General features: G+C 44.2%; 1 protein-coding gene across 1 annotated transcript in view; it reads right to left on the bottom strand.

Moving 5' to 3' along the window:
- Nucleotides 1-9,548: 9,548 nt before the first annotated feature.
- The window catches only part of ncor2 (nuclear receptor corepressor 2), a 446,529-nt gene continuing 440,571 nt past the window's right edge, over nt 9,549-15,506 (bottom strand). The window contains exon 48 of the mRNA XM_068055641.1: nt 9,549-10,065. Within this exon, the coding sequence (XP_067911742.1) occupies nt 9,875-10,065 (191 nt within the window). The 3' untranslated portion in view covers nt 9,549-9,874. The remainder of the gene's footprint in view (nt 10,066-15,506) is intronic.

The following is a 15,506-nucleotide window of genomic DNA, read 5'->3' as shown; positions in this document are numbered from 1 at the left end:
GAGTTGGATGATCAGCCATGATCATGATGAATGGTGGAGCAGGCTCGAAGGGCCGAATGGCCCACTCCTGCTCCTATTTTATATGTTTCTATGTGGCACCTTATCAAATGCCTTCTGGAAATCTAACATCTTAGAAGGGCACAAGGGAGTTATTTGTCACATGGACGACATCCTGATACATGGGCAGTCAGTAGAGGAAGACGAGCAAAGGGTTTGAGCAGTTCTGAAATGACTAGAAGATGCAGACTTACTCTGAACGAGAAATGCTAATTTTCCAAGACCTCAATCTGTTTCTTGGGGCACATAGTCAGCAAAGAAGGCATAATGGCAGATCCACAAAAGACAAGAGCCATTACAGAATTTCCTACTCCTAATACCGTTCAGCAGCTCCAGAGATTCCTTGGAATGGTAAATTAAAGTTTCTACCTCACTTAGCACAGATAACTGATCCACTCAGACAACTCCTCAGAAAACAGGAAGCATGCTGTCGGAATTCCCACCAGGTACAAACATTCGGGAAAATAAAATAGCTGCTTATAATCACCAGACACAGAGTCATTGATTCACAGAGTTATACAGCACAGAAACAGGCCCTTCAGCCCATCGTGTCCGTGCCAGCCATCAAGCCATTCTATTCTAATCCCAGCACTTGGCCCATAGCCTTGTATGCTATGGTGTTTCAAGAGCTCATCTAAATACTGTGAGGGTTCCTGCCTCTACCACCCCTTCAGGCAGTGTGTTCCAGATTCCAACCACCCTTTGAGTGAAACATTTTTCCTCAAATCCCCTCTAAACCTCCTGCCCCTTACCCTAAATCTATGCCCCCTGGTTATTGACCCCACAGCTAAGGGAAAAAGTTTCTTCCTATCTACCCTATCCATGCCCCGAATAATTTTGTATACCTCAATCAGGTCCCCCCTCAGCCTTCTCTGCTCTAAGGAAAACAACCCTCGCCTTTTCAGTCTCTCTTCATAGCTGAAATGCTCCAGCCCAGGCAACATCCTGGTGAATCTCCTCTGCACCATCTCCAGTGCAATCACATCCTTCCTATAGTGTGGTGCCCAGAACTGTACACAGTACTCCAGCTGTGGCCTAACTAGTGTTTTATACAGCTCCATCATAACCTCCCTGCTCTTATATTCCATGCCTCAGCTAATAAAGGCAAGTATCCCATATGCCTTCCTAACCTGTGCTGCTGCCTTCAGTGATCTATGAACAAGTACACCAAGATCCCTCTGATCCTCTGTACTTCCTAGGGTCCTACCATCCATTGTATATTCCCTTGCCTTGTTAGTCCTCCCAAAATGCATCACCTCATACTTCTCAGGATTAGATTCAATTTGCCACTGCACCACCCATCTTACCAGCCCATCTATATCGTCCTGTAATCTAAGGCTTTCCTCCTCACTATTTACGACACCATCAATTTTCGTGTCATCTGCAAACTTACTGATCATACCTCCTATATTCATGTCTAAATCATTCATGTACAGTACAAACAGCAAGAGTCCCAGCACCGATCCCTGTGGTACACCACTGGTCACAAGTTTCCAGTCGCAAAAACAACCCTCGACCATCACCCTCTGCCTCCTGCCACTAAGACAATTTTGGATCCAAATTGCCCTGGATCCCATGGGCTCTTACCTTCTTAACCAATCTCCCATGCGGGACCTTATCAAAAGCCTTATTGAAGTCCATGTAGACGACATCAACTGCTTTACCCTCATCTATACACCTAGTCACTGCCTTGAAAAATTCAATCAAATTTGTTAGACATGATCTCCCCCTGACAAAGCCATGCTGACTATCCTTGATTAATCCCTGCCTTTCCAAGTGGAGATTAATCCTGTCCCTCAGAATTTTTTCCAATAGTTTCCCAACCACTGATGTTAGACTCACCGGCCTGTAATTACCTGGTTTATCCCTACTACCCTTCTTGAATAATGGTACTACATTCGCTGTCCTCCAGTCCTCTGGCACCTCTCCTGTGGCCAGAGAGGATTTGAAAATTTGCGTCAGAGCCCCCGCAATCTCCTCCCTTGCCTCACATAACAGCCTGGGATACATCTCATCTGGGCCTGGGGATTTATCCACTTTTAAGCCCACTAAAACCGCTAATACTTCCTCCCTCTCAATGTTAATATGTTCAAGTATATCACGATCCCCCTCCCTGATCTCTACACCTACATTGTCCTTCTTCATAGTGAACACAGATGAAAAGTTATCATTTAAAACCTCACCTATGTCCTCTGGCTCCACACACAGATTACCACTTTGGTCCCTAATGGGCCCTACTCTTTTCCTGGTTCTCCTCTTGCCCTTAATGTACTTATAAAAACACCTTGGGATTTTCCTTTATCTTGCCCGCCAGTGTTTTTTCATGCCCCCTCTTCGCTCTCCTAATTACTTTTTTAAGTGCAACCCTACACTTTCTATACTCCTCTCGTGCCTCTGCTGTTTTCAGCCCCCTGAATCTGCCATAAGCCTCCTTTTTTTTTTCCTGATCCAATCCTCTATATTCCTTGACATCCAGGGTTCCCTGGACTTGTTGGTCCTACCCTTCACCTTAACGGGTACATGTTGGACCTGAACTCTCACTATTTCCTCTTTGAATGACTCCCACTGGTCTGATGTAGACTTTCCTACAAGTAGCTGCTCCCAGTCCACTTTGGCCAAATCCTGTTTTATCATATTGAAATCGGCCTTCCCCCAATTCAGTACCTTTATTTCCGGTCCATCTTTGTCCTTTTCCATAACTACCTTAAATCTTAGAGTTATGATCACTATCTAGGCACACTACAACCCTACTCTACCTGCAACGATAGAGACAGATTCCTCCTCAACTGGATTAGGGGCCGTTCTTTTTCAGGGGCAACCTGATTGGTCCTGTAGACCAATATTCCATGCTTTTGTCAGACACAGAGATATGGTGTGCAGTAATAGAAAAAGAAACACTAGCCGCTACTTGGGCATGTGAAAAATTTTCCAACTACATAGGAAGATAGGAACAGGAGTAGGCCATTCAGCCCCTCGAGCCTGTCCTGCCATTCAATGAGATCATGACTGATCCGCGGCCTAACTCCATCTACCTGCCTTTGGCCCATATCCCTTAATATCTTTGCTTAACAAAAATCTATCTATCTCAGATTTAAAATTAACAACTGTTCTAGTTTCAACTGCTGTTTGTGGGAGAGAGTTCCAAACCTCTACCACCCTTTGCATGAAGAAGTGCTTCCTAACATCTCTCCTGAGTGGTCTGGTCCTAATTTTTAGACTATGCCCCCTAGTTTTAGTGGAAATAGTTTATCTTTATCTCACCTGTCTTTTCCTGTTACTATCTTGAAGACTTCAATCAGATCACCCCTTAATCTTCTAAATTCTAGCGAAAACAGGCCTAATTTGTGTAATCTCTCCTCGTAACTTCATCCCTGTGGTCCAGGTATCATTCTTGTAAACCTACATTGCATTCCCTCCAAGGCCAATATATCCTTCCTAAGGTGTGGTGCCCAGAACTGCTCACAGTACTCCAAGTGGGGTCTAACCAGGGTTTTGTACAGCTGCAGCATAACCGCTGTGTCTTCATACTCCAATCCTCTAGATATAAAGGCTAGCATTCCATTAACCTTTTTGATTATTTTCTGTACTTGCTCGTGGCATTTTAAAGATCGATGCACCTGAACCCCCAAATCTCTTTGGACATCCACTGTACTTAACCTCTTCCCATTTAGAAAGTACCCTGCTCTGTCCTTTTTTGGGCCAAAATGGATAATCTCACATCATTGGATTGAGTGTCGTCATCGAGACAGAGCATAAACATTTGGCATCTTTGTTAGGTGAGAAGGAGATTGCAAAAGTGCCTCCACGAATACAACCATTCCATCCGAGGTTGATGGGTGTACAAATGAGACAGTATATATCCAGGGGAAGTTGCAATGGTCTGTCAATACACTTTCCAGAGCGATGGTAGAGCATCCAACACAACAGGATGTGAATTTTGTATGCGAGATAGAATCATATTCCCAACATACAGCACAAAATTGGCCAGCGAGCACACAGAAGTTGCAGGAAATACGCCAAGTCTAAAAGAGTGATGAGGACTATCGTGGCGTAAGGCTGTATTGCAGACAATGGTGGCCACAAGAACAATGAAAACATTTTATGAAAATTGGAAATACTTTACCATTATAGACGACTTGTTAGCACACAATGATGGAATAGTCATTCCTATTCCACTGAGATCAGAGATCTTAGATCGTTTACACCAAGACCATTTGTGTATAACCAAGTGCAGAGCGAGGACACAATCTCCGGTCTGGTGGCTTGGAATATCTAAAGATATCGAGAACGGGATCCAACAGTCAGACATGTGCAGTACAGAGACCAGAACAATGTGAACCCCTGTTAATCACATAGTTTCCAACCAGACCGTGGCAAAGGCTGTGTATGGATTTATTTATGATCAGTGGGAAGTTATATATGATTACCATCGATTACTTCTCAAGGTGGATAGAAGTCAGAAGACTGCATTCTACGATGACAGAAATGGTTCTCAGAACTCTTCAAGACATCTTTGCGAGTCATGGTAGCCCTGACGTAATATTATCAGACAATGGACCACAATTTGCGAAGGAATGTTTTCCTTACTTCACGACGAGATGGGATTTTGACATCTCACAAGTTTGCCAAGGTGCCCACAGTCGAACAGCGAGGCTGAAAGAGGTTTAAGAACCATTAAATCATTACCAAAAAAGAATGAAGATCTTCCAATTTCACTTTTTAATTATAGCTCTACGCCACTGATATATGGATTATTACTATATATATACCAGCAGAACTATTAATGGGCAGGAAGATAAGAACACAGCTTCCTATATTGCCGAAGAACATGCTTCCCAGATTGAATGTCCAGGACTATGAAAAAGTAAGACAGGGAGAACTCTTTCAGAAGGCAACAAACCCAGAATTATAAAAGAAGATTTTGAGCAAGAAATTTACCTGAACTGGAAAATGGTGGAAGATTATGGATACATGACCTGGTAAGAGAAGGTCGAGTAATCCTTAGACACGAGAAATACCAGCGATCATATGTTATACACAAGACTGAAGGAAATGTAAAAAGAAATAGGAACAGAGGAACATAGCAACAGGAGTAGGCCATTCAGCCCATCGAGCCTGCCCTGTCATTCAATACGATCATGGCTGATCATCCACTTCAATGCCTTTTCCCCACACTATCCCCATATTCCCTTATGTCATTTGTATTTATAAATCTGTCAATCTCTGCTTTAAACACACTCAATGACTGAGCTTCCACAGCCCTCTGGTGTAGAGAATTCCAAAGATTCACAACCCTCTGAGTAAAGAAATTTCTCCTCATCTCTGTCCTAAGTGGCTTCCCCCTAATTTTGAAATTGTGTCCCCTGGTTCGAGACTCCCCAACCAGGAAAAACATCTTAGCTGCATCTACCCTGTCTATCCCTTTAAGTATTTTGTAGGTTTCAATGAGATCACCTCTCATTCTTCAAAACTTTAGTGAATACAGGCCCAGTCTCCCCAATCTCTCTTCATAGGCCAATCCCGCCATCCCAGGAACAAGTCTGGTGAACCTTCGTTGCACTCCCTCTGTGACAATAATATCCTTCCTTAGGTAAGGGAACCAAAACTGCACACAGTACTCCAGGTGAGGTCTAACCAAGGTTCTATACAATTGAAGCAAGACTTCACTAATCCTGTACTCAAATCCTCTTGCGATAAAGACTAACATACCATTAGCCTTCTTAATTGCTTGCTGCACCTGCATGTGAGCTTTCAGTGACTTATTGACAAGGACACCCAGGTCCCTTTGTACATCTACACTTTCTAATCTCTTACCATTTAAGAAATACTCTGCACATCTATTCCTCCTACCAAAGTGGATAACCTCACATTTTTCCACATTATATTCCATCTGCCACATTCTTGCCCACTCACTAAGTCTGTCCAAATCCCCTTGAAGTCACTTTGCATCTTCCTCACAACACACATTCCCACCTAGTTTTGTATCACCCGCGAACTTGGAAATACTACATTTTTCCCCCATATCCAAACCATTGGTATATATTGTGAACAGCTGGGGTCCAAGCACTGATCCCTGCGGTATCCCACTAGTCACAGCCTGCCAATGCGAGAATGACCCGTTTATTCCTACTCTTTGTTTTCTGCCTGTTAACCAAACCTTAATCCATGCCAGTATATTACCTCCTATCCCATGTGCTTTAATTTTGCTAACCAGTCTCCTGTGGGGGACTTTATCAAAAGCCTTCTGAAAATCCAAGTATACTGCGTCCACCGACTCCCCTTTATCAATTCTGTTAGTAACATCCTCAAAAACCTACAACAGGTTTATAAAACAAGATTTCCCATTCATAAATCCATGTTGACTCTGCCCAATCAGATCATTATTATCCAAGTGTCCATTTCTCACATACTTTAGAATAGATTCCAACATTTTCCCAATGACTGATGTAAGGCTAACAGGTCTGTAATTCCCTGTTTTCTTTCTCCCTCCCTTCTTAAATATTGGGGTGACATTTGCTACCTTCGAATCTGCAGGAACCACTCCAGAATCTATAGAATTTTGGAAGATGATCACCAATGCATCCACTATCTCCATAGCTACCTCTTTCAACACTATGGGATGTAGAATATCAGGTCCTGGGGACTTATCAACCTTCAGCCCCATTAATTTCTCCAATACAGCCTTCTTACTAATACTCATTTCCTTCAATTCCTCATTCCCCCCAATCTCTTGGATCTCTAATTCTGGGAGATTTCTTGTATCTTCCTCAGTGAAGACAGACACAAAGTAATCATTTCGCTTCTCTACCATTTCTCTATTCCCCATTATAAATTCTCCTGGCTCTGCCTGTAATGGACCCACATTTGTTTTAGCCAAACATTTCCTTTTTACGTACCTATAGAAACTTTTACAGTCCGTTTTTATATTTTTTGCTAGTTTACATCCATATTCTATTCGCCCTTTCTTTATCAGTTTCTTGGTCCTCCTTTGCTGTATTCTAAAATCCTCCCAATCCTCAGGTTTACTACTATTTCTGGCAACTTTATTGGCCTTTTCTTTTAATCTTATGCAATCCTTAACTTCCTTTGTTATCCACAGTTGACTGCCTTTACTTTTGGGGTTTTTGTGTTGAAGGAATGTATAGTTGCTGTAAACTATGTAACATTTCTTTAAAGACTATCCATTGTCTATGTACTTTCATACCTTTTAATGTATTTTCCCAACCCACCTCAGCCACTTTGCCCCTCATACCTTCATAATTTCCTTAAATGGGAGAATGATTATCCCTATCCCTCAAAAGCACAAGCCAGTTCTTCATTTGGAAGATCCAGATGAAGAGGAACAAACCCAATCTGAATGGAAAGTTACAAACTGTAGTAGAGTAACTAAGTAAAGGAAGACAACTGATCATCCGAGTCAGACTACAGTTCGATCAGCGAGAGTTGTCAAACCTCCTAACTGACTAAATCTGTGAAGTCAGAGACTTGCAGGGGGAGAGAGGGTAGTAGATAAGTCAAGTATGTAAATAGTTTGATAAAATGTTGGATAGAGACTTGGGGGAGATGTAGTATAAGGATGTAAAGGGTTAATGATGAAGACAGTGAGAGCGACCCCTCCCACTGTAAGAGTGATGATGTCATAATCACATGAGGTTAGAATAATATGTTACAAATAGGCTGTCCTCTGCTTGGGGTCTACCGGGGGTGGGACGGGTGCAGTGGCAGGGAGGGGGAGTGGAGTTGATGGTGTTTGCTGAAGTCACAGGGTTTCAATGAGGAAGCAGCACCAATACCGCAGCCTGAATCTGTGGTGTGGCTCCCTCTTTGTCCTGTGAACATTCATCTTTGAGTGTGGCACTGGTTGTACCATGAGGGGTAGTGAGACTGACTGCAGAGCTCCATGGAGAGCCGGCCAAATGGCCTCCTTCTGTGCTGTATATAATTCTATGACTGGAGAGGAGAGCAGCACAAAGGATGCTCGCTTAGGAAGCTCGATGAGAGTGTATATAGAATTATGTAAATAATAAACAGTTCATAGTTGACCTTATCCTGAGTCTGAAGCTTTCTCCAAAACACCCCTGTTGTGTTACTAAATACACCACCAAAACATGTTTGAGTCTTCAGTGATGGAGCAGCAGCAGGAAGGAGACCTTTGCTGAGGCAGAAACGAAAGCAGGGCTGGCAGCCCTTTAAAAATATGGTTCCAGCACCTTCTGAGGCGCCAGCTGACACTGACCTTGCCGCCCACACCGCCATCTTGGGCCTGGGATTGGATGGCCTCCACACCTCATGTTCCTTAATTGGCTGGCTGCCGTGAGATGGCATGTGGCTGGTAGCTTAATGGTAAATGGAAATGGCGCCCACTTCCTGGGGTGCCACCCTGACCTGTGTCCTCAGGAGAAAATTCAGCCCAGGATGTGAGGGATGCACAGATTAGTGCGGAGGTCCTGAAGTTACAATCTGTCAGTCTGAACTCGGACAGGCACAGTCACTGTGGACCGACCATCCCCTCCCCCGAGCCGGAAATCACTGAAATCAGGAGAATCTTAACTTGCCAATCCCCACACAAGAGTTAGAAACCCCTGCAAAAGTTACACCTTGTTCAATCAGGTGTAACTGGGTTTTTAATGGTGATGTTGTTAGAAAGGTAAGGATTTCTGTTAAATGATTAGTAGATTTTTTTAAGCTAAATTAAAAAAAAATGTTTTAGCAAAGTTTTTTCAGAATATTTTACCTTGCCCCTATGTGTATGTCCCAATCTTTAATTTGCTCAATGTAAATATTTTTTTTAAGTGATTTTATTTTAGTGGTTTTTGTTTCCTGTTTTTTGCAGGGGTAGGTCGGGGTCTGTGAAATCCTTTACTGTGATTGGCTGTTTAGATAGCCTAATGACATCACTGCAGTCCCATGGTGGGAATTGCCAGTAATGAACTCTGCAATGAACCCTGCAATGAACTCTGCAATCGGTTCCAGTGTCACTGCACGGCAACAAAGGGAAATTCACACCACAGAGATCACAATATCCCTCAGTGAAACCTCGAGATCAGTGGAGAGTACCCTTGCCTCACCACTGACTGCAAAATCTGGGCATTGAATTTACTGGAGTTCCTGGAATTTAAGGAAGATAATTCCGAACCCAAGCCAATTTTAAACCTGGGATATTCCCAATAGATGGGGGATGGGGGCGGCAGTGGTCAGCAGAAAATCCTCTCCATTATCTGAGTGACAGGCCTCATTCGACTGGTGTCCTCACCCTCACACATCGCAGTGTCTCATGGCTGCCCCTCAGTCTCTCCATCCATTGGAATGTACAATTTACTTTAGAGAGACTGATCTTTAAACCTTAAAAAGTGTCTGAGAATTTCTATCAATTAAACTTTGATTAAGAATTATTTAAACAAGGCTTTTTGATCAGATTAACTTGGAACGTGTAAAACAGAGCAACTCACTGAAATGAGAAACTAACTTTCAAACACATCGACACAACCTGCTGCATTCTCAAAATTCATTTTTAATGAGAGAAGGAAACAGAAGATAACACTTGAACAGTTCAATCAGTTTAAAACTACACAATAAAAAAATAAAAAATAAACCTTACTTTGTTCAAAGGTGAACTTACAGAGGGCAGATTTATCTCTGCTTCTGAAATGTAGAATGCAGAATGGTAATTAGCTACCAGTGTAACATAACATGCAGTCAATGACCACACAGTGACCTTCAGAGTGACCTTGTGAATGGTTCACAAACTGCAATCACTGTCCTATCAGCTGAGGGAGATTTCCACCTGTCGCTGCTCCACCTTGCTGAGTTTTGCAGTCTATTCACTGTCTGATAGCGTTTCGTATTGTGAGGAAAGCAATGGCTTGGGCTCGCCTTCTCTCTCCCAGGAGTGCACTTGGCTTGTTGCAGTGATCGGCAGATTAATTGCTGGAGGTGCAACGAGGGACGTTGAGACCAATCCTGTGGGTAGCCCGAAATTCAGGACGTTATAGGGAAAAGGAGCAGATCCTATAAACAAAAGAGAGCACTGAATGAGAAATGCCCTTCCATACAAAGACCAACTATTATCATAATCTCACATCAACATCTCATGTTAGGGAGAACTCCCCTGCTCTTCTTCCAACAGTACAATCGAGTTTTCATATGTTCACCTGAAAAGGCAGAGACACCCTCAGTTTAACATTTCGTCTGAAATACTGACCCTCTGACAGTGCAGCACTCCCTCAGGACTGGCCCTCCTACGGTGCAGCGCTCCCTCAGGACTGGCCCTCCGACAGTGCAGCACTCCCTCAGTACTGCCCCTCGAACAGTGCGGCACTGCCCCAGTACTGACCCTCCGACAGTGCGACATTCCCTCAGTACTGACCCTCTGACAGTGCAGCACTCCCTCAGTACTGACCCTCCAACAGTGCGGCACTCTCTCAGTACTGACCCTCCGAAAGTGCGGCACTCCTTCAGTACTGACCCTCCGACAGTGCGGAACTCCCTCAGTTCTGACCCTCCAACAGTGCAGAACTCCCTCAGTACCAACGATATAGGAAGAAAGAGTGATCAGGTCCTGCAGGCTGCGTTTAGGGAGTTAGGAAAGAGATTAGCAAGCAGACCTCAAGGCCAGTAATCTCTGGGTTACTCCCAAGGTCATGCGTTAGTGAGTATAGAAATAGGAGAATACACCAGGCTGGCGAGATGGTGCAGGAGGGAGGGCTTCAGATTTTTGGAGCATTGGGACCGGTTGTGGGGAAGGTGGGACCTGTACAAGCCGGACAGTCTGCACCTGAACAGGACTGGGACAAATATCCTTGCAGGAAGTTTTGTGAGTGCTGTTGGGGATGGTTTAAACTAGTTTGGCAGGGGGATGAGAACCTGACGGCAGTTTCAGATTGGACAATTTCAGGGCAGGGAACGGCAGGCAGGAAATTAGCGAGTGACTCAGAAAGGCAGAAGAAGCAAAGGTTAAACAGTTTGCAGCACAGGAATTTGGCAGTGTCAAAGGGTATTTATTTAAATGCAAGGAATATAGTAAATAAAGCCGATGAGCTGAGGGCAAAGCTAGACAAATGGCAACACAATATTGTTGCTATAACGGAAATTTGGCTTAAAGTGGGGCAAGAATGGCAGCTCAACATCCCTGGATATAGAGTTTTCAGGCAGGATGGAGAGGGAGATAAAAAAGGAGGGGATGTAGCATTATTAGTTAAGGAATCAAAAACAACTGTGAGGAGGGTTGATGCGCTAAATTAATCATCAAATCAAGCCTTATGGGTGGAGATCAGAAACAAAAAAGGGGCAGCTACACTACTGGGTGTGTACTATAGACCCCCAAATAATGAGAGGGAGGTAGAAGAACAAATATGTAGGAAAATTTCTGACTGCAAAAACTATCGAACAATATCAACTGGGATACAAACAGTGTGAAGGGCACAGAGGGCACAAAATTCTTGAACTGCATTCAAGAGAACTTTTGTAGCCAGCACGTAACAAGCCCAACGAGAGGGGACGCAATTCTAGATTTAGTCTTCGGTAATGATGCTGGGCAAGTGGACGAAGTAGCAGTGGGTGACCATTTTGGAGACAGTGATCATAATAGTTTTAGCATACTCATGGAAAGGGACAAAGATAAGACAGGAGTTAAAGTTCTAAACAGAGGGAAGGCAAATTTTACGAAACTGAGAGGCGATCTGGCTAAAGTGGACTGGATACAGCTACTTGAAGGAAAATCAGTGGCAAACCAGTGGGAGGCATTCAAAAGCAAGATTCTCCAGGCACAGTGTAGGCATGTCCCCATAAAGATAAAGGGTGGTATGGCCAAATCTAGAGCTCACTGGTTATCTAGAGGCTTACAGGGTATTTTAGATTTTAGATTTAGACTTTAGAGATACAGCACTGAAACAGGCCCTTCGGCCCACCGAGTCTGTGCTGACCATTAACCACCCATTTATACTAATCCTACACTAATCCCATATTCCTACCACATCCTCACCTGTCCCTATATTCCCCTACCACCTACCTATACTAGTGACAATTTATAACGGCCAATTCACCTTTCAACTTGCAAGTCTTTTGGCTGTGGGAGGAAACCGGAGCACCCGGCGAAAACCCACGCAGACACAGGGAGAACTTGCAAACTCCACACAGGCAGTACCCAGAATTGAACCCGGATCGCTGGAGCTGTGAGGCTGCGGTGCTAACCACTGTGCCACCCCTATGTTGAAGCTTATGACGATCACCAAAAACTTAATACTTTAGAAAGCTGAGAGGAGTATAGAAAGTGTAGGGTGAAGTAAAAAAGGAAATTAGTAAAAGCAAAGAGAGGACATGGAAAAATATTGGCAGGTAAAATCAAGGAAAACCCAAAGATGCTTTATCAGTACATTAAGAGTAAGAGGATAATTAAGAAAAGGGTAGGGCCTATCAAGGGAACTTACACATACATGCAGATAATGATGGGCTGGGTTCTTAATGAGTTTTTTGCCTCTGTCTTCACAAAGGAGAGGGATGATTGTAGTTAAAGAGGAGTGTGAAATATTAGATACGATTAGCATAGTGAGAGAGGAAGTATTAGAGGTTCTGACAGTCTTGAAAGTGAATAAATCACCAGGGCCGGATGGATTGCATCCCAGGTTGTTAAAGAAAGCCAGGGAGGAAATAGCAGATGCGCTGAGGATCATCTTCAAATCCTCACTGGATACGGGCGAGGTGCCAGAGGATTGGAGGCCTGCAAACGTTATACCATTGTTTAAAAAGGGTGCGAGGGATCGGCCGAATAATTATAGGCCTATGCGTTGGAAGCAGTTCAGAGAAGGTTTACTAGACTAATACCTGGAATGGGTGGGCTGTCTTATGAGGAAAGATTGGACAGGCTCGGCTTGTATCCGCTGGAGTTTAGAAGAGTAAGAGGTGACTTGATTGAAACGTATAAGATCCTGAGGGGTCTTGACAGGGTGGATGTGGAAAGGATGTTTCCCCTTGTGGGAGAATCAAGAACTCAGGGTCACTGTTTAAAAATAAGGAGTCGCCCATTTAAGACAGAGATGAGGAGAAACCTTTTCCCTCTGAGGGTCGTGAGTCTTTGGAATTCTCTTCCTCAAAAGGCAGTGGAAGCAGAGTCTTTGAATATTTTTAAAGCAGAGGTAGACAGATTCTTGATAAGCAAGGGAGTGGAAGGTTATCGGGGGTAGGTGGAAATGTGGAGTAATCAGTTCAGCCATGAACCTATTGAATGGCGGAGCAGGCTCGAAGGGCCAAGTGGCCAACTCCTGCTCCTAATTCGGATGTTCCTATGAGTTTTTTGAGGAAGTAACAAGGAGGATTGGTGAGGGTAGTGCAGTGGATGTGGTCTACATGGATTTTAGTAAGGCATTTGACAAGGTCCTGCATGGCAGACTGGTCAGTAAAATGAAAGCCCATGGAATACAGGGGAATGTGGCAGGTTGGATCCAGAATTGACTCAGTGACAGGAAACAAAGGGTAGTAGTCGATGGATGTTTTTGCGAATAGAAAGCGATTTCCAGTGGCGTTCCACAGGGCTCAGTGTTGGGTCCCTCGCTGTTTGTGGTATATATTAACGATGTGGATTTAAATGTGGGAGGCATGATTGGGAAATTTGATGATGACACAAAAATTGGCCGTGTAGTTAATGGTGAGGTGAAGAGTCGTGCACTCCAGAATGATATCAATGGTTTGGTTGAGTGGGCGGAAAAGTGGCAAATGGTATTCAATCCAGAGAAGTTTGAGGTAATGCATTTGGGGAGGGCAAATAAAGCGAGGGAATACACAATAAACGGGAGGATATTGAGAGGGGTAGAAGAAGTGAGAGACCTTGGAGGGCATGTCCACAGGTCCCTGAAGGTGGCAGGACAGGTAGATAGAGTGGTGAAGAAGGCAAATGGAATGCTTTCCTTTAATGGCTGAGGTATAGAATACAAAAGCAGGGATGTAATGCTGGAATTGTATAAAACACTGGTTAGGCCACAGCTGGAGTATTGCGTACAGTTCTGGTCACATTACAGGAAGGACATAATTGCTCTGGAGAGAGTACAGAGGAGATTTACAAGAATGTTACCAGGGCTTGAAAGTTGCAGCTATGAGGAAAGAGTCGATAGGCTAGGGTAGGTTTCCTTAGAACAGAGGAGGCTGAGGGGTGACTTAACTGAGCTGTACAAAATTATGAGGGGACTAGATAGAGTAGACAGGAAGGACCTGTTTCCCCTGGTGGGAAGGTCAATTAGCAGGGGACACAGAGTTAAGGTGATCGGTAGAAGGATTAGAGGGGATATGAGGGGAATCTTTTTCATCCAGAGGGTGGTGGGTGTCTGGAATTCACTGCCAGGAACGGTAGTGGAGGCAGAAACCCTCAATTCTTTTAAAAGGTACCTGGACATGCACCTGAAGTGCTGTAACTTGCAAGCCTATGGAACAGGTGCTGGGAGGTGGGATTAGATTGGGCAGCTAGTTTTTTCGGCCGACACGGACAAGATGGGCTGAATGGCCTCCTTCTGTGCTGTACCTTTTCTACAGTTCTAAATACATTTCTTCACCTGTTTTACACCAGGTGATTGATTGGGTAAGTAACAGCTGTTAGTGCATTTAAATTGCTTAAAAAGGGGGATTTTTTTTTTAAAAACCTCACGTGATAAGGTGAGTAGAACTACTTAAATTATTGTAATTTATTAAGGACTTTAGATTGTACTGGGTAGTGTTTGGAGTAGAACAAGTGTAATCAGTATTTTTTAAATGGAGTAACTAAATTAATTTAAAGGTAAGTCATGGCAGGAGAGCTCAGCCCCGTGATCTGCTCCTCCTGTGCTATGTGGGGAATCAGGGACGCTTCCAGTGTCCCTGACGATGATGTGTGCAGGAAGTGTATCCATCTGCAGCTACTGACTACCTGCATTACGGAGCTGGAGCTGCAGGTGGATTCACTGTGGAGCATCTGCGATGCTGAGGACATCATGGATAGCACGTTTAGTGAGGTGGTCACACCGCAGGTAATGGCTGCACAGGTAGAAAAGGGATGGGGGACCACCAGACAGATTAGTAGGCACAGGCAGGTAGTGCAGGAATCCCCTGTGGCCATCCCCCTCTCAAACAGATATACCGCTTTGGATACTGTTGGGGGGGGATGACCTCCCAGGGGAAAGCAGCAACAGCCAGGTCTGTGGCACCACGGAGGGCTCTGCTGCACAGCAGGGGAGGAAAAGGGGTGGAAAAGCTATAGTGAAAGGGGATTTTACCGTAACGGGAACAGATGGGCGTTTCTGTGGCTGCAAACGTGACTCCAGGATGGTATGTTGCCTCCCTGGTGCTAGGGTCAAGGATGTCACAGAGCAGCTGCGGGACATTCAGAAGGAGGAGGGTGAATAGTCAGAGGTCGCGATACACATTGGTACCAACGACATAGGTAGAAAAAGGGATGAGGTCCTGCAACAAGAATTTAGGGAGCTAGGTAG

The sequence above is a fragment of the Heterodontus francisci genome, chromosome 23 (assembly GCF_036365525.1).
Source record: "Heterodontus francisci isolate sHetFra1 chromosome 23, sHetFra1.hap1, whole genome shotgun sequence".
NCBI lineage: Eukaryota > Metazoa > Chordata > Chondrichthyes > Heterodontiformes > Heterodontidae > Heterodontus > Heterodontus francisci.
Note: the sequence above shows the minus strand (reverse complement) of the source record. Positions and strands in the feature narration are given on the sequence as shown.